The sequence below is a fragment of the Meleagris gallopavo genome, chromosome 6, assembly GCF_000146605.3.
Source record: "Meleagris gallopavo isolate NT-WF06-2002-E0010 breed Aviagen turkey brand Nicholas breeding stock chromosome 6, Turkey_5.1, whole genome shotgun sequence".
Taxonomy (NCBI): Eukaryota; Metazoa; Chordata; class Aves; order Galliformes; family Phasianidae; genus Meleagris; species Meleagris gallopavo.
In genome coordinates, this window is record NC_015016.2 from 6564034 (window position 1) to 6588017 (window position 23984).

The following is a 23984-nucleotide window of genomic DNA, read 5'->3' on the forward strand; positions in this document are numbered from 1 at the left end:
GTCGGAATATATTTTTGCAATAAGCATGTAGGAAGGCTTTTAAAAATAAAGTAGACTTAATTTAATTACAGAAACCCCACAAGTCTCAAACATATATTACAATCTCAGTCCTGCATGTCACGAACACTTCGATGCAATGTTAGCTGCCAGCAGAGTCTATTAATAAAATCACATGCTGAAATTAAGCTTACTCAAGCAGATTCAGGCACCTTACGGGATACCCTACTCTTCTGAAGTAGGATATCAGTTAAGGAAAAGCTACTACAGCTAAAAGATGGAATTACTAAATCTTCAGCTGAGGCTAACCGTGGAATTTGAATAGAGTGTACTTACATCTTTCAGGAGCCTGATCAATATGGTCTGGACAAAGGAGGGACAAGTTACTGAAATCCTGAAATGTGCCTGCTCCAGCAGCACAGGGGTAATGGTACGTCTGGGTACATTTCTCTTCACAGCATTTGATAGTGGCTCCAAGGTGCTTACAATATGCACATCGCTGAAAAACAAACAATGATCACTCAAAATCTATTTTTCTTGCATTTTTTTTTCAGACAAACTAAGAACTAAAGATTAAGGCTGGTAGGAAGGAGCAAGCCCTGAGGAATCATAGAATGACTTGGGTTGGGAGGAACCTCAAGGATCATCAAACTATAACCACCCTATCTCATGCAGGACCCCCAAGCTCCATATCTAATATTAGACCAGGCTGCCCTGGGCCCCATCCAACCTGGCCTTGAACACCTCCAGAGATGGGGCATCCACAGCCTCTCTGGGCAGCTGTTCCAGCACCTCACCACTCTCTCTGTAAAGAACTTCCCAGACATCCAACCTAAATCTTCCCTCCCTCAACTTAAAATCATTTCCCCTTCTCCTGCTATTATCTACCCTTTCAAAGAGTTGATTCCCCTCCTGTTTGTAGGCTCCCTTTAGATCCTGGAAGGCTGCAATGAGGTCACCCCGCAGCCTTCTTTTCTCCAGGTTGAACAAGCCCAGCTCCCTCAGCCTGTCTTCATAGGGGACGTGCTCCAGTCCCCTGATCATCTTTGTGGCTCTCCTCTGGACCCTCTCCAACAGCTCCCTGTCCTTGTACTGGGGGCTCCACACTTGCACACAGTACTCAGATGGGGCCTCACAAGAGCAGAGCAGAGGGGGGCAATCACCTCCCTGTCTCTGCTGGCCATCCCTCTTCTGATGGAGCCCAGGAAGACCAAACAGTGGCTGGGACAGTGCCTTTCAGTGGCATTCTCAGATCATTCAGCAAATGCACTCTAAATTGCTCTGATAACTGAGATTCTTCTTATCACTGAAGAAAAATGCTCTTCTATCTGTTAACTGACTTTAGCTATATCTTCAGTAAAAAAGGCCTAGAAGCTTACACTGAGTAACAAAGGCAGACCTGTTAGAGGTTGTACCTAAAACGCATATTGCTCTGTATGCTGTAATGTAGAACTGTAGACATTGTAATCAGAAATGTGAATTACAATGACATATTATGTTCTATTGAAAATGTACATGACATCATACAACTATTCCCATGGGGATGATAAGGCATTAAATAACCCAGTACTTTCCTTTCATCTCTTATTTCAATGCTACACAAATAGCACCAACAACCTTCAACAAGTCATGAAGAAGCATGATTATTACTACAGGCCACAGTCACATCTGCAAAGAAATAACTTCTCATACAGAACTACCCAATAACCTTCCTGCTCCTTAGTCAAGAGGGAACAGAGTCCATCAGCCTGCTTATAAAACATCACCCACACCTTTCAGACTCAGTTAATCAGTCTCTTTGCTTTCTTGGATTCATTAGAGTCCCTGAAGCACTGTAACAAGCTTTTGCACTTTTTCACCAAGGCAACAGTATCTGAAGACTAGAGCAGAGTGCTATAAGGTTTGAAGAAAACTTAGGAAAAAGCAGGTCAGTGGCTCATGGGAAGGCATACATAATGTAAAGCACCAGCTGAGCTCAGGGATGCTTATCTTTCATAATAAACCTACATGCCTTAATAACAACACTGGCACATTTGATTGCTAGCTCAAGCACCTAGTAACATCAAATCTGAACGTACACCAAAACAAGAAGTTATACACTGCATCTGCCTGATTCTCAGAGTACAGAAAATATTTATTACCATAATTCTTCTGTGTTTCAAAGTCTAGCATGAAATTAGGCATGAAACAGTACTATTACAAGCCCACAGATATCAAAACCAACCCACATGAAAGCACAAATCACAAAGTTGACTGTGTTAAGTGCTAAGCTGACATTCTTGAAACATCACATCTTTAGCAAAAAATCTGCCTGCAGTACAAATCACAGGCAAGAAAAAGAAAGTACTAGTTTATGCCAGACAAATACAACTGCTGTGTAAAAAGATTGACTGTTTATAAATGAAAGTGGGTCACTAAGGATCACTTCTGCCAAGTTCTCCGCGCTTCAACGCTCAGTTTGCAGGCCTGAGATCCACAACTCTTCTCACCTCTGTCCATCTAACACCTGGTACAAGCCTGAAAAAGATGTATGCTGTTATTCGAATAGCCAAAAAGCAGAGCAGAGGGCAGAGGACAAGATAAGCAACTGGCTGCATGGAGTTCTTGAAGCAGGTGAAGAAGTTAATGATAGAATTATGTTCAAGGACTGCCAGCAAAATCAATGCAATGCAAGAAAACTCATCTTAGGAAACCATACAATCACTGAACTCTCGTGGAAGATGCTGTCTGAGGTACATCATACAACTCAGCTGTGAAGTCATGAAAATACAGCCCAAAGCCTTCAACTTCATGACAAAGAGTCTATACCCCATGGCGTTACTTTGTCCTAGACATTTCTGCATCCTGTTGAGATGGCCCATGTTAAGCCAAGTCCTCATTCTTACAAGCAGGCTACCACGTTTTCAAAGGTATTATTCAATGATAAACATTAGAAACCAGGAGGGGCTCAAGTCCCAGCAAAGGTCCCCCAAGAAAGCATTCAACAATGTTCAAACAATGAACGACATCTCAAGTCTTCACCAGATCATATCATTAATTCCTTAAAAATCTATCTGATGGAAGACAAAACTACAGAGAACTGCAAGCGCTCAAACAATCAAATGCTCTAAAAACTGGAAATAATGAAGATGGATTAAATAGCAATATTAATAACATTTTAAAATGTCACATCTGTTTTGCGAAACTACCAATCAACAATGGTACATAACAGTGTAATATCAGAGCTGCCTTCTTCCAAATGCTGTACGACTGCATGATGAAATTATTAGAAATGAGCAAAATATAGGATGAATGCAAAGCCTCGAAAAATGTTGATGTTGATTTAAAGAATCATGAAAGATGCTGGAAGATAAATGGAAGCCCAAATTACATTTAATTGAACCCTTCAAACCCATCTGCTAAACTGCACTGGCAATGAAAAGCATTTGGCAGCTAAGTAAAACACACACTTTAAAAACAATGTGGTGTATATCATCTGAAGCAAATAAAAAGCACAGAATATCAACATTTGCTGAATTTATAAGACATATAAAGCAGTCTGACGAAATAAATGCCCAAAGGGATTTTTTTTGGCAACAGCTGTTGATGAGAAGTTACTTTTCCAGCAGTAGAAGCCAATGTTTTGCTGAAAATAGGCCCCACACTATGACCCTAGGAGAGCAAGCATGCAGCCAGCTCGACTGCTTGTAAAGACAAAAGCAAGCATGTGAACAGCAAAAGTATAATAATTTTAAAAATATAAAAGCTTTGCTAAATAAAACTCAGTAAGTACTACTTTACTACTCTCGTACTAAAATATGGTATTAAGATAGCCAGAGATGAAAGGGAGGCATAAATCCCACTTCTGATAAAATACAGCATGTGCCTTCTACGTGCTGAGCCCAGGAAGAGAGGAAAAGCCAGCATGGAGCCTTCCACTTCACTGGTATGAGCACAAAACACAGTGCTCTGTCAAAGGGGTGGAAGCTGAAGCCAAGCTTTCTAAGGAGATGAAGCAAGATGGACGCTGTCTGTTCATGGATCAAATAATTTTACAGCTCCGTTCTACTGAAAAAAAAAAAAAACCAAGAACACCAAAAATGTGACGAGGTGTCACAAAGCTAAAGCAACACTCTGTTATTCATTCGGAGTATAGTGAATAAAATAAATGTCATTGAAGCAGCAGCAACTGATTACTTCCTATTGAAACGTCCCTCATTTGTTACCAATCGTTTTCTCCAGTAAGCTCCTAAGGCATTCATCCATGACAAGAAAGCTCTCATCCTACCCATACTTCTGCTACCTCCCATTTTCAGTAGCATATTCCAAAATTTCGAGCAAGGTAAAATGAAGAAAAGTTGTCTATTTTCAGCATAATGGCAGACTAGATCCATACAGTAGTATGAAGAAATTACGAGGTCACATTTTATCACTTTATTACTTCACAGCATTACTGCCTCAGCAAATGGACAAGTAACAACCCTCAGGAGGCACAGACACTAAATAAAGGCTAAAATAAGAACTTTGAATAAAAGCTCACTTGCAACCTGATTAGTACAATGAAGTTAAATGTTAGCATTAGGTCTTGCAAAATGTTTTTCAACAAAAAGACAAAATATTTGCATTTATTATAGATTTAGTTTTAAAAGGGTAAGCTGACAAAACCTGTGCTAACAAGAAGTGTTTTTAATTGTAATTAAAATATATAGCATATTCAAAACTATGCACAAGCCATCTGTTCTTAATGAAACAATATAAGGTACTACCAGTAAGAACAAACTTCCAACTTGGCTCCCAAAATATATACTGATAGCTAAGGAGAAGCAGACATTAACAATTTTCATTAATTGTCATTAATTTGACCTCAGCAAAATTCTAGAGTAAACAGAGATTAAGAAGATATGTTTTCGGGTAGCTCCAGTCATCTTCATTAATGACCATGATCCAGCAAAAAAGCTGATAGTGCTTAAAGATACCAACGACCATTAGCATGTTGAATGTCAAATGGACCATTTTAAGCACCACGGTGCATTTAGGAGAACAGTGCAATAAATGGTAACAGAAATAACCACAATTTAACATTGCTGTTAACAAGGAAAGCCTGTATTAAAGGATTACTCTAAGGCTTACTATACCCTGACATTTTTTAGAAAAATTGTAAATGTAGAAACCAACAATTTTTGCTCTAAAACTGTGAAAAACCACGGACAAGCAGGAATAGCTGCAATCTGGCCAAACTTGACACAAACTGAGAAATGAAGAAAAGCAGTTTCTTAATGCACATCCTTGCTTTCTACAAGATTTAGGATAACGTAAACGTTTTGAGTGAGTCTGAACTTCCAATGCCTTACAACCACTCCCTCAATTCTCATCTAATACCGCTGTGAAAGAAGGGCACGTGAGCTTGTTGTTTATTTAGCATGTCAACAATGAGAAGATCAGTAACATTTAACATAGTTTAAATTGTGATAATTAGGCTCCAGGATCAACAACTTCAGGATAAACAAGGCAGAAACAGAAATCCTCAGTTTTGGTTAAGACTGCTTTTTGGCAGGCTCAGGAAGCAGACTATTGTACCAGTTCCATTTGTTTCATGTGTGGAAGGTCTTAAGAAGTACATGTAGAAATTTCTTTTTGCTGGCAGAGCATGGTCTAAGCCACAAACTGTTGGAGGCTTTACAAAAAATAACTGGGGGAAATATTGCTACATACTTGCTGTTTAATGATTGTCTTCTCAAAACATCTGACACTGGTCATCATCAAAGACACTGAGTTGAAGTCAACTTTCTGTCTGATCCAGCACAGCTCCTGTGATGCTCAATCACATGCAGGGACACAAAGTGGTATGTGCAATCTGTAGGTTATGTCTTCATCTCTACAGCTAGGCTGGCATCATTCTATGTGCAGTTATTTCATAGGAAGTTACTTAATAGCATCATGGACAGTATCTCCTGATAGCCTTGCATCGTGTTTCTGAATGGCACAAAGCCTGAGATGAAGACATCTCAGTATCTAAATTGTGTGCCTATAATAAGAACTGTTTCATTTCCCATTACATTTAACAGAAACATGGTAATTTTATGGAGTATACCTCACTGCAGTTCAGCTGACCAACCAATAGGTGTCTATTTTCAGGCCCCATTGACAATACCCACTAGATCTCCAATGACTGGAACTGGAATATAAGCACAGCTCCCAGGAGGGCATGCCCACACATAGGCTGAAATTCAGATGTCAGCCTTGAGCTGAAGCTTGCCTGAAACATGCTGACAAAAGCCCTCTTTGGTAACACTCACAATCCACCCCAAGGGTTTTGTCAGCATGGCAATAAGCAATGGGCCATCCAAATAAATATATATACTTAATTTAAAATTAAAAAAAAACAAAACAAAACAAAACAGTTTTCTCTTGACAAGATTGGAAAACAAGACATGGAAAAAGTCCTCATACGGAAAAATACATATGGATGTACTTCATGTGCTTGTTATAACACAAGCATCATAAAAAATGACAAGGAAAAAAATAATTGTTTCTTTTTACTATTATTTAAAAAGTCTACATAGCTAAACACTGAAAAACAACACCAAAAAAGTAATACCAAAGAGACAATAACATCCTTCTTTGGAGTGAATCGGGCAATCACTGTTCTGCATGTGATCATACAGCCAAGGTCCACATAATCAGGCATGTACACAAAGGACATGAATTGTGCGCAGGCAACCTGTCTGCTGGCACGTCTTAACTTTGTGTATTTGATTTGAGAGTCTTAATAACACGTTCTTCTGTAGATTTTGTAGATATATTAACTTGGCTTAACATTTACTGTCAGCAAATCCACTACATATACACTCAATGATCCACCTAATTTACAAGGTAATAGTGGGGATATGGCGACAAGGAACTCTGGATTGTGCTCACACACACACAAAAATACAAGAATTTCCTGCTTTTAATACTTCCCTCATTAGTGAGCACCTCCTTAGTATTCCTTCCCCACTGACTGCAATCAGTACCTTATTGTTCATAATTCCTATTTCCTTGGCTGTTTCTAAATTGCATTCTCCAAATGGCACAGAGTCATCGTAAACAAAATCCTACATCTTCAGTTCGCTAATTTTTGTAAATTGAGCTCAAATAAAGCAATTAGATGGCATACTTTGAAAATACCAGCTTGAAACATTAATATAATTTCTTTTCTAATAAAAGCTTCACATGTTTCATCTGGCTTGAGCTTTTAGGTTGTTTTTTTTTCCCCCATTTGACTGAATGAGTCAATTGCACATATTCCTCCCATCTTTCATCTCCAGGCATGCTGACCCTTTGGTTTTTATGTGTATACACACACACACACATATATATATATGTGTGTGTGTATATGTATGTATGTATGTATATTTTTAGTTCATTAGCTAACCAAAAAAAAAAACTCACACAAATAAGCAACTTGTTTTTCTCATCACTTACTCTATGACATCACTGACATTCCTTGGGCAAACATTTTAAAGCATGGATTTAAAATTCTTAAGCCACAGGCCAAGTATTTTGCAGGTAATTCAGCTGCTGTTCTGGGGATCCAGGATGCGGGGACAAGAAGAAGCTGCTTGTTTCGTTTTGCAGCACGCTGCCTCAGTAGCTTACAAAGAAAAAGCTGCCAAATTTTGTAATGAATTCCACAGAACATTAGGTCTGATGCTTAGCAGAAGCCATAACTGTTAAGCAAATGATATCCTTTTGATGAATGCCCTTATTTGAAAGCAACGTTGATTCTTCTAACCCTTTAGCAGTGTCCCAAAACAGATGTGCACAACTGCAAATTCTGTTTGCTTTCAGGTTTACGAAGTGTGATGACATTTTTACAATCACGCATGAGTCCTTTTACCCAGGAGTGAAATAAAACACAATAATTCTTCACCATCTGTTTGTTAATTTTGCATTCATTTAACTTTGCATTTTAAACTAATAATCATTTTCTTATAATATAGTTTGTTCCATTGGTAGAAATTACAGCTGTTCAATTAAAGAAGGAATGGTTTGTAACAGTACACAGTTTTTCTCTAAATGCTTCCATTGCTCTTAATTATAGAGATATTAGTGCCATCAAATGGAAAAAACTGCCAAGAAATAGTGTTATGTTTTATACATCACAGATTCCCTTAGTAAATGTACATATTTACTTCTGTTTCAGCACCAATTCCCACCTGGTCTCTTCTACATTAAAATCCTTCTCCCCACTACAAGACTCAGCACAGCTTTTATTGCTGCTGTGGATGACAGGCTTCTTACACTCCTGAAGGAATAAGGCACAAACAATTAGATGATGTCTCCATTCCATTTGTAGCAAATAGTTACATGAAGCACAGTCCTATATATCTTCATAATGCTTTTCCTTAATCTCCAGTGACAGGCCACAGAGTTTTTGATGTTTTTATTCTTATCTGGTTACAGCTAAACTAGGACTACAACAACACCATAAAAGCTTTTTCTCACATTTACAGTAAAATTGAGGAAATTCCATTCCTTTATCAAAATAAAACCACATTGAAACCACATGAATAATACATCAGAACCAGTGGAAGGAGATAACTCGGATCAACAGAAGATATGGGTCTGGGGAAAGAATGGGAGCCCATGTGAGATTCCAAGCCTCACGATTTGGGATTCTGCTTTTCCCATTGCTGGGCACAGCAATGCTGGGCACTGCTGCCAGTTCACATCACAGTTACACTCCAGCCCCTGAACACGGCAGAAATTCTCTTGTGTTGTGGTTTCTAGGCTTAGCAATGATCACCATCTACAAATATACTCTTCAGGAGATGCAGTCTGCTTACTGTGAGTGTACCATTAATATCAGAGTGACTGTTCAGATGGCTAAAAGCATACAGATTCAATCACTGTTTTCTAAAACCAATTTTATTTGATGGCATGGAAGTCTTAGCATCAGACGTTGGCTCTCGTTCTGCACAGAGCTGTAACAACAACGCTGCCCCAGTACTAGGCTGAGCAGCTCACTAAAAACACCCATACAGCAACAAAGAGTTCATCACTCCATGGGTGCACTTCAATTAATGAAGTTCAGGGAAAGCTGAAGAACACCAAACTGGTGCACAACAAGACAACAGAAATGAACACACAGCAAGTCCATCATGCTCACATGAAATTAAGAGTGGGAGTACAACCACGTGGTGATGCTCAGCTTCTGGTCTTACCAGAGCCTTAACTACTCTGACCTTTTGGTTTCTCAGATGAGTGAGCACTGCTGCCAGGTCCGACCTTTACTGGCAGATTGATCCATCACAATATTTTAAGTCTGACAGAAAGCAAACATTCGGGAGGTGCCTGAGGCACATTGAGAAGTGATGGATGCACAGCTCTAAAAGTCTTCCCAGCAATTCATCATCTATTTCAAGTTACATTAAAAAAGACCTCACCTAGTATGACATTTGGAAAACCTGAAACTCTTCCCCATTCTAGGTAGCAAATCCGTTTACATTGTAGAAAATGAGTGTTTTCCTCTCAAAGCTCAGAGAAATGATTGCAACTTAACTGTCTTTTTGTCTCCTTTCTTTACAAGTCTCCATTCACTTTTAAAGGTTGATGATTTGTCAACACATCTCCCTGGAAATACCATACAGATACCAGCTAATATTGCCATAACAACCTGCAGTCACTGAAAGGAAGAAAATCAACACAGCAGCACGTGTGTGGATATCTGACAGCACTGTGTGTGTCAGATTCACTATTTACTCTGCAGAATCTGCAACTCTGCCCACTTCTCCGGGAGGCAATTTCATACAGAAACTGAATGGAAAAATATTTTTGAATGGAAGAAAACAGTATTTTACCAATTAAAAATTGAAACGGAGAAGGCTGTATGTGTAATAAAAAACTGCCTAGAGTGCAGGTTGAATGCATGTATCCACACTGTACATGATGTGAGGCTATGTTGCAGCAATCTATTTAAGGTCTAGCAGTTGTTTTACCAATGTTAGACACTCTAGGAAGCAAATCTTCATTTATTTCACAAAAGCCTTTTTTCCCCCAGTGTACTGAAGAGAAATGCAGCATCTTTAAAGGAATACATGAACATCACTGCAGTAAAAACACATCTTATGAGAAGCCTCATTTGAATTTCATTAGTTCTTCCAATCGATACTATTGAATAGGATTATTAATATTAATTGTGACTGATGCACGGGTCGGCTACAAGTTCATTAGTGGCAGCTGACCCATCATCACCTGCCTGCTTTTTATTCCCATCTAAGATCTGCGAAATGGACAATTACAGAGATGAAAATGAATAATACCAAGTTGTTCACTTAGAGAGATGGCTACCAGTAGAAGCTAAGATCATCAGGAAAAAGAGCTCCACTGCAAGCAATAGTTGCACTTATCATCAAGTGTTGCAGACTTGCACATGAAGGGCAGTTGGTCCCCATTTGGGAACATCATAATTCATAACATGTCCCTCACGCATGACTTTTTCCATGTTATTAAAATGAAAAAACAACAATGAGAAACAACACTCAAGGACACCTGCATTAATGGGACTGCCTTGTACTGATGCCTGTAATGTATACACTCAATCTGCAATTCTGGAACATAACTTACACTAGTGGAAGTCAATAACAAAATCTTCAGGGAATTCCAAACTATTTTTTGCTAATGCTTTGGTTTTGCAAGCTGCTGAGTGCACCAATCTCAGCAGCAGTTTTTGAGCTACTGCTTAAAAAGCGAACTGATGCCAACAGAGTAGGATGTGTACTCCTGAGTTTCCAACTAAAATATGCTCGTGAGATTTTTTGAGGATAGGTGGAAGCCCTAAATGAAGATCCATAGCACAAAATAATCTACAATTAGCAGGAAAAAAGCTATTACTAAGACTCTTTTGACTGGAATAACCAAATACATTTTAGAACTCTAACTTCAGTACTGAGTTTGAGCTTTAGAGTTCTTGTTACAAAAAACAATGTGACCAACGTCCAATTAAAAAAAAAAAAGATATATAATTGAATAATACATTATTTATAAGGGAAACAGCTACAAAACCAGGCTCAGATTCTAGTTGTCTATCAATGCTACACCTCAGCTATGTACCATTGGGGTGTTTTTCCTTTCGTCCAAGTGCTATCTTTGAAAGAATAAACTTCCGAAGGCAGAAGAGATGCCTTATTTCTATAATGCTCACAGCATCATGAGCACGCACTTTTAACTAAAACTAACCAACATTAACTAAAAAAGATCTCTCAGCCGTTTTTAAAAAGACTGAATATGAAATATTTAAATAAACAGGAGCCACAAGAGATGGGAGATGGGAGTAAAGCAGGAAAATGAGGTTTGCATTCAACTATCTACAAAAGGTAGGAACTGGTTGGTACTGCTACACTGTCTTATTCAAGTTTTGATAGGTATACTTGCTATGAGATGTGTAAGGTTTTCTGCTTATATATATACATACATATATATATCTACACACATATACACACACACACACATATATAGATATATACACATATATATACACACACGTATCTGCTGAAAATATTCATGGGATAAATAGGCTAAATATTTAAGAGCAGCAGCAGCCACCTCCCTGTGTCCTACAGCTAAGCACCACCATGGGTTACCTGCACAGCACACAGGGGCACTCTGTGAGGAAGAGCCCAGTCTCGACTGAAAACGATGTCTCCCTTTAGGGGACTTTCTTTACTCCTCAGAGATCAGGTTCTGTCCTTTTTTAACACGCTGTACGTAAGGCCCCAAAATAACCTGGTAGAGATAGAAACTCCTGAAATCAAATGCCCAGCAGGAGTGCTGCCTCAACACAAACCAGTGTCATCGCCCCGGTGCTTGGAGTAACATTTAAGAAAGGCACCAGGACGAGAGGAAGAGGAGAAGGTGCAGATATTCTTTGGGCGTATTATGGAAGAAGTGTTTTCTACTCAAGTCATGCAAAAAGGAAGAAAAGGCCTTTGTGAAACTCACTTCACCAGTTTGGAACTCACACTAAACAATTTTACTTCAGAGCTTTCAGTAAATTATTTCAGTGAATGTTACCGAATAAAGGAAACCTGCACTGGAAATTCCTTCAGGAACATAAGCCCTTTCATGTTTCTCAGCCAGGCTTTTTGGCTTTCATTTCTTTGCTACTGCTGCTTCTTTTCTGGTGCCCCCAGCCCATTTTCCTGCTTCCTACACTCCACAGACTGCCCCCCACATCTGCAGTACCCGATTCTGTTCGGCATCAAAACCCCCTCAGAAATGTCTGTGTGGTAACTGTCTTCCTTCCCTGATGCAAGGACCCACATATTCAAAACCCAGGATTCAAGAGAGGTGCATATTTCTAAGGATTCATCTTGAAAACCCCACACAGTGAAGACTGTAAGGCTGACCCTGCTATCCTGGTGCTACAGCAGGACCAACACCAGCACTCCACAGGGAGAACAAAGGAATACGTGAGGCAGTAAAATAAAACACTTCCTTCAGATGAAGCCATACAAACTGTCTTCAGGAGGCCTGTACACCCTGAGGAATAACAGGGTTTGCCCTCCCTGCTGGCTCCCACGTTCCAGAAGTGCAGTTAGTGGGAGAGACAGCATCTGCACAGACCCACCTCCCCGAAGTGACACTGTGCCTTGTTCAGACCTGGAGAACCACAAGGGGAACCAGACAATGAAGTCACAGGAATTGTATTAATGCACTGAAAAAAACTGACTGTTTATGGAAAGGTCTCTCTTATTCTAAATAAAGCTTATTAGATAAACTAAAATGCATTTTCCTTTGCAAAGGTGGCAGGAGTGAAGCTTTAGCACGAACTTGGTCTGCACCAAAGAGCAAGATACACTTTCACTATCATCAGTGAGTTATAATGTGCACTGACAACAGCACTGCCCATGTTAATAAACTCACTGTTTTTTTCCCCATATATTTGGAAGCAAAAAGGTAGGGATGAAAACACAGCTGTTACTTCACAGAAGGCACACAACAAAGTGAATCAATAGAAAAACCTAAAAAAAAAACAAAACCCAAACATAGCCAAAATCCAAATCTAAACATGCATCTTTTCCACTGCTTCATCTCAGGAATCAAATACTCCTCCAAACCATGGCTCATAAACTAATGCCTTCCCTTCTTTTGTCAACAGAATCAACTAATTAAAAGACAAGATAAAAATTAGCCATAGCTAAATTAGTCTCACATTATCACGTGCTCCTTTTTCTCATCAACAGGACCAAATTATAATGACAGCAAGTTACAAGCTAGCAACTACTAGGAAGGCTGAAAAGTGACATCAATGTGCTTGTTATGAACCCAACCACCCAGCAAGTTCTGAAATCTCTAAACATTCATCAACATACACTGAGTGTACAGTGCTTAACTATCAGAACATTCGCAAGTGAGCAACAATTACATCAAAAATGCAAGGAAAATAAATGAAGTTTTCTGCCTCTGTAAATGGAAAAGTCAAACTGAAAATCTATTTCAGAGTCCATCTTTCACCAAAGTTGCCGGAACTTTTTATTACCCCATTTCTTCCCCATGTTGCTGCCTCTCACTCTGTAACCATACCACTGGGACAGACCATTTTACATGACAGGAGTCCCCTCCAACTTTTAAATACATTGCTCAGGATGGATGCTCAAGTGTGGAGACTCATTACATTCTAAGGCAGCCATATCTAACATGCTTAAATAATTACAAAGACACATTAAAAGCATAAAACAGTTTTTGATTCACGTTATTCAGTTCCAACTACTACTAAATTTTCTTAAGTACCAGCAGGGATATAGAAAAATCTATATAAATATAAAATATATAATTTCATTTTGTACAAGGAAATGTGGTTTGTAAGGCAACTGAGGAAATTGAGCCCTACAGTTTGTAGATTTAAAGAGTGTGTTCTGATAGGAAGCAAAATCCTTCACGTGTGAGAACAACACATTTTTCTTCTGTGTTACATCGCAGAAGAAAAAATGGGATGCACAGAATCCCACTGGATAATTTAAAAACAATAATAAAAATTTGGCAAAAGTGACTGTAGGGACAAAACCAACTACTAGGTAAAAAGCTGGTTTTCTTTTTGTATCAAATATATTAAATTTTACTTTTTTGCTTGATTCCTAGAACCAGATTATAGAAAAAAACAGGAGAGGGTGATTTTTTCAATAATCTAGTAATTTTAAATGTCAGCCTTCCTTCTTCTTGTCTGCTTGTTCTCACTCCTGCTCTATGCCCTGCTCCTCTATTTTCAAGCATGCCTTGCAAAGCAGCTGCTATGGGACAGTGTCATTCGATAAACAACAGCCTGTCATGGCACAGCTTATTTTAATTCCAAGGGAAGAATACTTAAATCATTGCTCATGAGGCAGTATTAATGAGAACTAAGTTTTAAAACCTTGCTGAAGAGGAAAATATTTGTTCTCAGCTGCAGGATCTGCAAAAAACTGAACACATTCTAGTTCCCACAGCAGCTCCTAAACCTCAACGGATTTGCCAAAGCCATGTTGGCATCATTTATGGTATACAAGGGTATTCCAGAAGAATTATGCAGAGTAAAACAAAAACAACTATGATCATTTTAAGATGCCATGGCTGCTCTGCAGAGCTTGGAAAATACAGTTATAAATTCATTGGCATAGCATTCCTGGTGGCATTTAACAAGCTGTGAGAACTGACTGATTCATATTCTCCACAACACAGACGATCTGACTTTAGGTGACCAAAATGCAAACTGTTCTGGAACAGATTAGGTCACAGAAGACAATTTACATTATTAAAACATTAGGTACCAAAACCGTACCTGTAGTCACTATGTCTTTCCTTGAAGTACAAGATTTGCCTTCAATAGCAGGAAAATGCCTACAAATCTCTAGAGGAATTCCTGAGGCTAAGAGGTGAGGTTATATTCCAATTGTGGGCAAACACTTCAAACAAACAAACAACAAACCAATCCAAACCTGTGTGCTTTAACTGATTTTCAACTTTCTCCTCAATTTTTTCTTCCTTACAGTTTAGTCTCATAAGAATCATGCTCAAACTGAGTCTTAAGCAAAGAACTAAAAAACACTGTAGGTACAAAGGATTATAAGAAAAAAAAAATCAATTGAGAATTTAATGCATCTGCCTTGTTACACTGCTCCAAGTTGGAAGCATCCACAAACAACCTCCTGCCTTTGGTAGCAGAAATCAAGGGAAACTGCTTTAAATAAAAGTAAAGACTGTGTTACCATGAAAAAAGGGCATATAGGAGAGAAGAGTGTCAAGACAGCAGAGCGTTTTATAGTTTGGAACAAGGCAAGATGCTATTGATTAGCTCGCCTCGATGCAAAGCAACAAGTCCTCCAGTTCTCAGCAGTGATAACACGCCAAACAGCCTTCAGAAACTCAGCAGGAGCTGAAAACAGCTGCCTGCTCCTGAGAGGAGATACTGCCCTGATTAACTAAAAAAAAATGGATGAGTGGGAGAAGACGAGAGCAATTTCTCAGTTGCCTGGTTGTGAGAGCCTTGGTCCTGAAAAAACACTTGTGGCTGTTGCTGGAAAAATGAAAGCTCTCAAGTGGATAAATACACAAGGAGTCATACAGAATCTCAGAGTTAAGAGAAATGTTGCAAAATGAAAACAGAATAATACTGTATTTTGGGAAGACTCCTTTAGATGCTTCATCTGTACTATGTTGCCCTTACTCAGTCTTTAAGCAGATAGGAACCTCCTCAGTTTCCACTAATATTGTTTTCTTTGACTCTGCTATCCTTGGTAAGCTCTCCCAAACTTGTAAACTGTTCTCTGCATCTTATCAGAAGAGAGAGCTGGCTGGGAAAGTTGACATTACATTGCTTTCTTGTCAACAGAAGCTGTTCAAACATTATCTACTGAGTCCTCCTTAAATTCACTCCTTTAATTGGGTTACTTGCATATTCAAAAATAAATAAACAACAAAAAAACCCCTACCTTATTACGTTCTGATTTGCACAACTTCCTTAAACCATTACCACAAATCATTTTCCTTCCTAGGCAAGCCATGTAACTCCTATTGCTAAAATCTGCCCGGCCCACCAGGGTCCTTCAAGGCAATTTACTGTAATTTTGGTGTACACTGTTGTAGTTTAGAGTGCAAGATGCTCGAGACAGGAGCAGAGAGCTTTCAGCAATTAGGAGATAATGCAGAGATGTGGGACTTTGCAGCATGGAGAAGAATTATGCCTAGACAATGTAAGGCAGATGAGTAGTAAACTTTATTTTTCCTGAGCAGACAGCCACCTACTCAATATATGTAAAACGAATAAGGAAATTATAAAGTAGTATTTAAAAAGACTTGAAAATACTTCAGAAACCACTCTCGCTAAGAGCTGAGCACACATAAGCCCTAAGGGCCTCCATTTTAAATGGCAGTGCCAGTAAGCTCATCCTGTATCATTCATCCAAGCATCAAAAGCCAGAGTCATTAAGAAAATACAACACCGAAGCCAGAAATACAAAGAAAAGCAGAACCCTATGTTTATCCACATCTACTATTGTTTGGTGTTTGTGTTTTTTAGCAAATCCTCTGATTTCTGTCCAGTCATTTTCCTTCGCTTTATTTCACGTCTCCATTTTAGCATCATCTCTGCATCTTAGCACAAATATCTCTAAGAAAAACCAACTCTTCATAACACTGGCAATATGACAACTTTTTACTGTGGAATGTTTTTTTTACGTACTGAGAAGAGCACTTATAAACTATAAGCAATGAAGATCAGTTTTGGATCAAGTAAGTCAGGGAGCTTTCTCCTCTATATCATCAATCTTTTCTTTCAAAACTTGAAACAAAATGACTCCAGAGCCCCATGAAAGCATATTCAAACACTATTCAAGCTCCAGAGCTAAAGATCTGAACTCTTACGAAGGATCCTGAATGAAGGTCTGAGAGTTACACTCACCACCTGTATCACCAGCTCTGCCTTAGGGCTTTTTTAGTTCGAAAAGTGGTTCTGAGAAAGTGAACTCTTCAGTTGCCGGTAAGCAATTAAGCAATGAGATTAAATGAATCAACTTAGCATCCATAAGGGCTACAGCAATATGGAAGGAAAGTTTACAAAGAGCCCACCTATGACTTGATGCAAAGACATGCAAGACATCGGTCAGGTGCCTGAGTAAATAAACTGCCAGGCCTTCAAAATGAGTGAGTGAAAAGAACCAACTGAAGAAAGAAACACTAAGCAGGCCATTTTGTGAAATGCAGACACTGACATCTCTGCAGTATTGTTTTTAAAGCCTTCAGAAAACAAAGGCCAAGAGGAGAATCCAAAAGGAATTAACATAATTCCTTGACCTATTCCAGAGTATGTATATCTACACGAGCTTTATTAATGCAATCACAAGTTCAGTGAAGCCAAATGGACATCTCAACTGGTAAACAGAGTAATAAGAAACAATGTCATATCCAGTTAGAACAGATTTGCAAACAATAGACACCCTAACAAATGAGAAACATCAATGTAACACACAACTGAGAGACACTCTCAAAGGTAAGAAAAGCAACAAATTGCTCTCCACAGCTTGCATTACCTAAACCCAAGGACTTCACTATCAAGAAAAAGGTTATTGCATGTCAAAAATTAATCTCTGAGCGAAGATAAGGAAAAGAAAAAGTACTTTCCAAGCTAAAGGAAGATGTCAATGCTACAAACCACATCAGAAACCCACGGGATGCCAGGGGGACTTCCAAGAAGACAGAAATCCCCAAACAACAACAACATAAAAAGCAAATTTGGTGGCAAGCAGGGGAAATAACATACAGCCTGTTTTTATTTAAATTATTTTTCTGTAAGCCCTGAGCACATAGTTGCATCTGCGCTGCCAACAGTGCTCAGAACATTCAAGCAGATACTTTGCTCTTAAAATGCAGTAACATCACACTAGAAAGAAGCCCAAAATGTTAGCAAATGCAAAAATGCAAGCAGCTGTAAATGCTAAAAAGTACACTAAATGAATTGCTATACCACTCATTCAATACCTTCAGAAAAGCCTTGCACAAAGAAAAGTTTTTCTCTTAAACTGTCTTTTCTCTTGCAGCAGAATATGATGAGCATCTTCTACTTCTTTGTGCCTTCTTTAGCTGTGACAAGTTTTGAAGCGCTGAGGACAGTGAAAAATGACGACCAAGCACTTCAGGCACAACAAAGCAGTTGCATACAACTCTATGCAGCCCCCACAGTGCTGCTCCACACTCAGGAACAGAGAACTACAGAGGAGTTTGTAGCTTATTTCTTAAAAAAATAGAAGCAAATCCATCTCTGGAGACAGTGGGATGAAGATGACCCGTTCAGTCCAGCTGCTCCTCTACAATCAATCTCCCTTACGCTCTCACTCTTGCTCTCTCCCCAGGGACTTGATAAGAAGGACAAAACAGAATGACCAAAACAACTGCTTCCTTTGTTGGCTGGCTGCTGTGTTGAAGGGAAAAAAGTTTCTCAAGATATTCAGCAAGGCCTGAATAGAAAAGGAAATGCGTGCAATGGCACTTGATTCAAAGCTCTCTCATCTCTATGCAGTGCACTGAAAACATTTGCGACAGACTAACCTAAAAAAATTACTTGCAGAATTTGAGATGATGAGTAGAGAAGCTACACAATGGCTTAAGGAAAGACAAGACTGAAACAGAAATTGTATTGCACCAGAGAGATGTGGAACTCTTCAAAAATAGTTAAATATTTGCATTATAAACACCTACATCCAACTGAAAGTGTGCTAATGGCATCAGGCTGAGGTACCACCAATAGCAGGGAGGAGCAAAGTACCATACAGAAAGAAGCAGAACTGAAATAATGCAACCAGGATGAAATCCAACAAAGCAAAGTACAAGCTTTAACACTATGAGGAGCCTGTCATAAACCAGCTTATTATTTGGAAAAAGGCCACGGATGGCAATGAGAGGATAACAAAATGACTACAAACCACCACCACAGCTACTTAAGAAAGAAAGGTAACCAAAACCTACAGTGAGATATAAAAATGATGGATAGATGGATGGATAGATAGATAGAAACCTAACCTTGTTCTTTCCATTCTTTTTATACATGCACACACATATGAATGTTTTAACATCTTCAAACTCATTTAGAACTCAGTTCTGTCAGGTTCATTCACTCTGAGTAGTCTTCTACATTGAAATCAATTATATTATTCAAAGTAAAGCATTTATTCAATATGAGTGCATGTAAAAGCAGATGGCACAAGGAAAACTGTATTATACAGCTCATATTGAAAGACTGATTTAAAACAGCTTTTTACTCCACACAATGGAGAACATTTACTGGCATCTTCCACATTGTTTTGTTATTTTAACATAATGCATCAAGAACTTTAAGAAGCAAGTAAAAAATAAGCCTAAGCATGATCATTGGGAAGACAGCAAAACTGTGCAGACTTGCTGATACCACAACTGATTAACAGAGAAGATAAAATTATTAAAATAATCCATTAAATATGACTGAGAAAAATACAGCCACAAATAGTAAAGACTATGTGAAATAGGTCTCCTCATCACTCCAACACAATGCCAAAAGGAGACCATCCCTCTCAAAGGTGTCTGCTTTTTCAGAAGTCCCTGCCATTTCATAGTGAAACACTAAGTATCTATCTGGGTTGTTCCAAAAGTAATATCTCCTATTACTTTCAGAGCAACATCTTTCCATCAGTATTTACAATAACAACACAGGCTTGGCAGTAAAACACTAGTTTTCCTGTATCAACCTTCTAGCTTGAGAATTTTTGTATTATATGAGTCATAATATTTCAGAATATAAACCAGCAAACAAAAACTCTCCTCCATTGAGCAGGGAATTTACTAATTTGAACTCAGCTTTTTTTTCTATCTGTATATTGCTCAGCTGTGTACTTTCTACATTCTACTTACCCTAGAAGAGGACTTGCAGCGAGAATTAAAGGAATTGCATGGAATCTATCATTAAGTCTCTTGAATAAATTGCAAAAGTAGATTTTATCACGAAGACTTTACAAAAAAACACTATTATGAACATAAGCTCAGAGATCTGTACGTGGATATTGTTGGCAATACTTTGCGTGGCACTTGTTTCCTGCTTGTTTTTCAGCCCCGCCCCACCACCTATTCAAGCACTCTCATCATTTTACTCACTTCTGTGCTCCCTGAGACAACAGCTTTGTCCACGTTCACCGATAGCTGCTCTTCAGTCTGGCAGACTCCCAGTGACCACTCTGCACAGCGTTGATGAGCCCAGCAATGACCTAATGCATTGGGAGAGAGCAGCTTCAGTTTTACAACTCTATAAAGCATTTCCTGTAAGCACAAAACTCAGTTCTAGTAGTAAACACTTGCCAGACAAACAGTCTCTCCTCTTGCTCTTCCCATTGCAATATTTAGTGGCGTTATTACCATACATTAAATGTACTGCAGACACTATCAAATGCTAAACACACTGCAACCTTTTGACACATAAAAAAATCTTTCACTTCATCGTGGTATACTCTGTGCATCTGTTTCTAGTTTTCAGATGCCTGACCATAGAATCATAACAGGGGTGTATACACAATGTCAGTGCATGAGACACTCACAGAGTTATATCAAATCCTGGGTTTTACTGCAGATAACATTCATCTACATATATACTATTAACTTACATTTCCCAGTGACTGCATGCAGATCTGTGTGTTTATGTAGAATGCACTCAAACGATGCTTCAGAATTCTACATACAACTTTTTCAAGTCCAAAATGCACCACAGCACAGAAGACTGTGCCAATACAACAAATGCATTGAACAGAGATAAGCAGAAATGTTTTATTGATAACTCAGTATCTGCACAAGGAGAATGTGCAGAACTTAATGGGAATATTTTAAAAGACGTTTCTAATTCAATCATGGGAAAAACGGCTGCAAATAAAGAATATTTCTGAAGGAACTCTGAGACAGCTTTTTAGTACAGTTGAAACATTGCTTGACACTAGCTGCTGAAATTAGGTATTGCAGTTGGCCAACTTAATCCTTCAGCCACAAAAACAAAACAAAACAAACTCCCCAAGAAGTTCTGTAAGGGCCTGGGAAGATTCATGGACAAATAATAATGACAACTTAAAATAATTTAGATTGATCACCCTCCCCGCCCCACACACTACAGTAGAACAATTTAAAACAAAACCTTATTTTTTTCTAATTAAACTTCAAAATCAGTTTCTACACTCACAAAAGAATGACATTTTTGCCGCTGTTTTTTTTTGTTTTCCTCCCTTCCTTCCCATTTTGTGGGCTGGGGAGGGGAGGGTAGGGGCCTACCGCCCCCTGTCACGGGTGTAGATTGATCTCGTTAACTCCGTGACAGTATACTTGCACTGGGTTAAGAAGAAATATATTTGCATTTTTGAGGTAAAATATGTGAATGGACTCTTGGCATCAAAGCATGAGGACATAAACGCTTTCCACAAAAGTAATTCATAACTGATTAAAAAGAGAAGCTCCATTAAAATGAAAGAACAGATGACAAAGCATACAGTTTTTTTGACAGAAAATCTGCAGATACTGGAAACATGTGAGCGTGCTGTAAATCTGTTGTTCTTCTGATATCTTCTCTTTTAAATCTTTCCTTCCTTTATTTTAGATCTCCTAGCCTCACGCTGCCATTGTGGAGGGTTAAGCTATAGAATTCAGACTTTAAGAATTATATTAAGCTGTGTCACACTTCTTTTTTTCCTCCCAAAAATACAATCAGGATGTTGAAGATATTACTGCCTGAACAACTGAAAAGATCTTCAAGATCATCAAGTCTGACAATCCACCTGAGCAACCAAGTCCCATCACAAGGACTGTCTGTCTGGTACATGAATTGGAAACTACACAGAAACACCACATAACACAGGCAAAAGTCAGGAAAGCAAAATTCAATACCTGACAAACACTAGAGCACAAAAAATCAGCAGAAAAATTTCATTCATTGTCAATATAGTTATTGTACCCACACAGATGGATGAGAAACAAGGAGAGAAATGTATCTTACCTGTTGGCTCAAATAAGGCTTGAACATCAATGTCATCTGGTAAGCCAACTAAACTGAGTTCATCCCAGAATTTGACAACCTGATCGTCAGAAGCAGTTTGGGTGCTGACACTCATACATGACGTACTTAATCGAGGTCTGTACCAGGAAGCAGAAGAGAAAAAAAAACAAACTTAGAAGTGACCACATTCTTTGTTCAATTAGCCAGGCACTTATAAGTGATCCAAAATTCAGCAAAAAATATTTTATTTTCAAGCATAAGAAATATAATCAACATCACCAAACACCTGACTTCCTCACACATAACCCAACATTCTGAGGGTTAACCAAGTCTTCAGTTACAGCTACTTTTCAACAGACAAAAAAAGTACTTGACGATTTTCCCCTTCCTGGAGGTTGCTCTCCTGCCATTGTTCAGGATACACATGCTGACTCTTTTAAAAAAAAAAGTCCAGTCCTGTTTAATATTAAGACTTGCCCAACCCTAGGGATGGAAAATTATGTAACAGTCTGTGCTACCCTGGGGAAGAAGAGATGTAAAAGGAAAAAAAGAATGTGGTGAAGGTGGAGAGGAGCATTGGCAGCTTCTCACATGGCCCTCCTCTTAGCATCCCAACAGCTGGTCCTCGGTACAGCACTGACAGCACCCTTGCATACTTTCACTGCCTGGGGACATCACAGCAATTGTGCAGGATGTGAGCAAAACAAAGAAGGAAAAAAAAAAGTGAAAAAGCTCCTGGAAATAAACATACTTATCCAATGCAACCAAGATAGTCTGAACAAAACGGGGGGAAGATACAGGAATGAATGTGAGGGAATTCAGAAATGTAGTAGCTACTACCAAGTGCAGACTACTCTACTGTGCTGATATGGGAGGAGCTAGTTCATAACCTTATTAACTTGCCCCCCAAATTCTAATCTCAATGGAAAGCAATTAACAAAACTCAGATCAGTCCCGCGAACTAAAGGAAGTGATGATTCTTCCTCCTTTCTTTCTTACAGGCAAAAAATTATCTTGGGCATCTAAAGACCTACATTAAGCTTATTTACTACGTTCTGACTTCATCTAATGCTTTTGTGATTGTTAGGAAAGATGTTGTGGTTTTTTTTAACTTCATTTTTCTGCCTCATTAGTAACTCAGACTTGAGCATTTGCTGCTAATTTTGAGTTTATAGAGTTGAAACAGCATAAAAATGCCTTCAGTCCTGACTGCTCTCCTTCTGGGTCATTGAAAAGGACACTGAGAAGCCACCCAGTGCCACTATGCCAAGAGCTCCAGCAAACAACAGGCTGTTATACTGCAGCAACTGTGCCTTTATGACTGGTGGTAAGAAGGAAGGGGAAGGGGGAAGGGGAAGGGGAAGGGGAAGGGGAAGGGGAAGGGGAAGGGGAAGGGGAAGGGGAGTCATTATATCCTCATGAGTCATGCCATGACAGATCCCCGCTTCCCCCCACCAACTCCAGCACTGTCAGCACTGAGGGGCACCAACATCAGGCTCAGAGCACAGGGGCTGAGAACGTTTGTAAAAAGTTTGACCCCAAGTGATGTGGTGTTCTCAGTAGTATAGTGGATTTCTGACAAGATCACCTTCAGAGAACATCCTCATTTACTCTGCAATTCCATCCTGAACACCAACATACTTCAGCCCAGCCTGAACTTTGTTCTTAGTCTCTTTTCAGGCCACTACTTGAAATGCATAAGGAGTGAGGAGGGCGGGGAGGGGGGCTGCAGCACACCGCTTTCTCTCTGCTGGCATTACACAACGCCCATTTTTACACTGTTGACATAATTATTTGGCAGCATGCTGCAACCTGAACATCAGCAAGTACAAAGCCACACCGAGCCACCTCCAGTCACAGCCGAACACGAACAGCGCCGAAACGTGAAATCAGTGCTTCGGGAGGGTCGTTTCAGAGGGCTGTGACAGACCCAGACCGAACTCCTGCATTAAGAGACGCTGGGCGACGCGCGGACCCGGCGCTGCTCGGCGGCCCCGCGGCC

At 39.2% G+C, this 23984-nt stretch overlaps 1 protein-coding gene across 9 annotated transcripts in view; it reads right to left on the reverse strand.

Annotated features, from left to right (window-relative positions):
* KMT2C (lysine methyltransferase 2C) overlaps positions 1-23984 on the reverse strand; it is a 140565-nt gene that overhangs the window by 87945 nt on the left and 28636 nt on the right. For all 9 annotated transcript variants that reach the window (XM_010712382.3, XM_010712383.3, XM_010712381.3 and 6 more), the window contains exons 4-6: positions 21983-22119; positions 20110-20219; positions 334-496 (exon numbers count right to left, since the gene is read on the reverse strand). In XM_010712382.3, coding sequence (XP_010710684.1) covers positions 334-496; positions 20110-20219; positions 21983-22119 — 410 coding nt within the window. The remainder of the gene's footprint in view (positions 1-333; positions 497-20109; positions 20220-21982; positions 22120-23984) is intronic.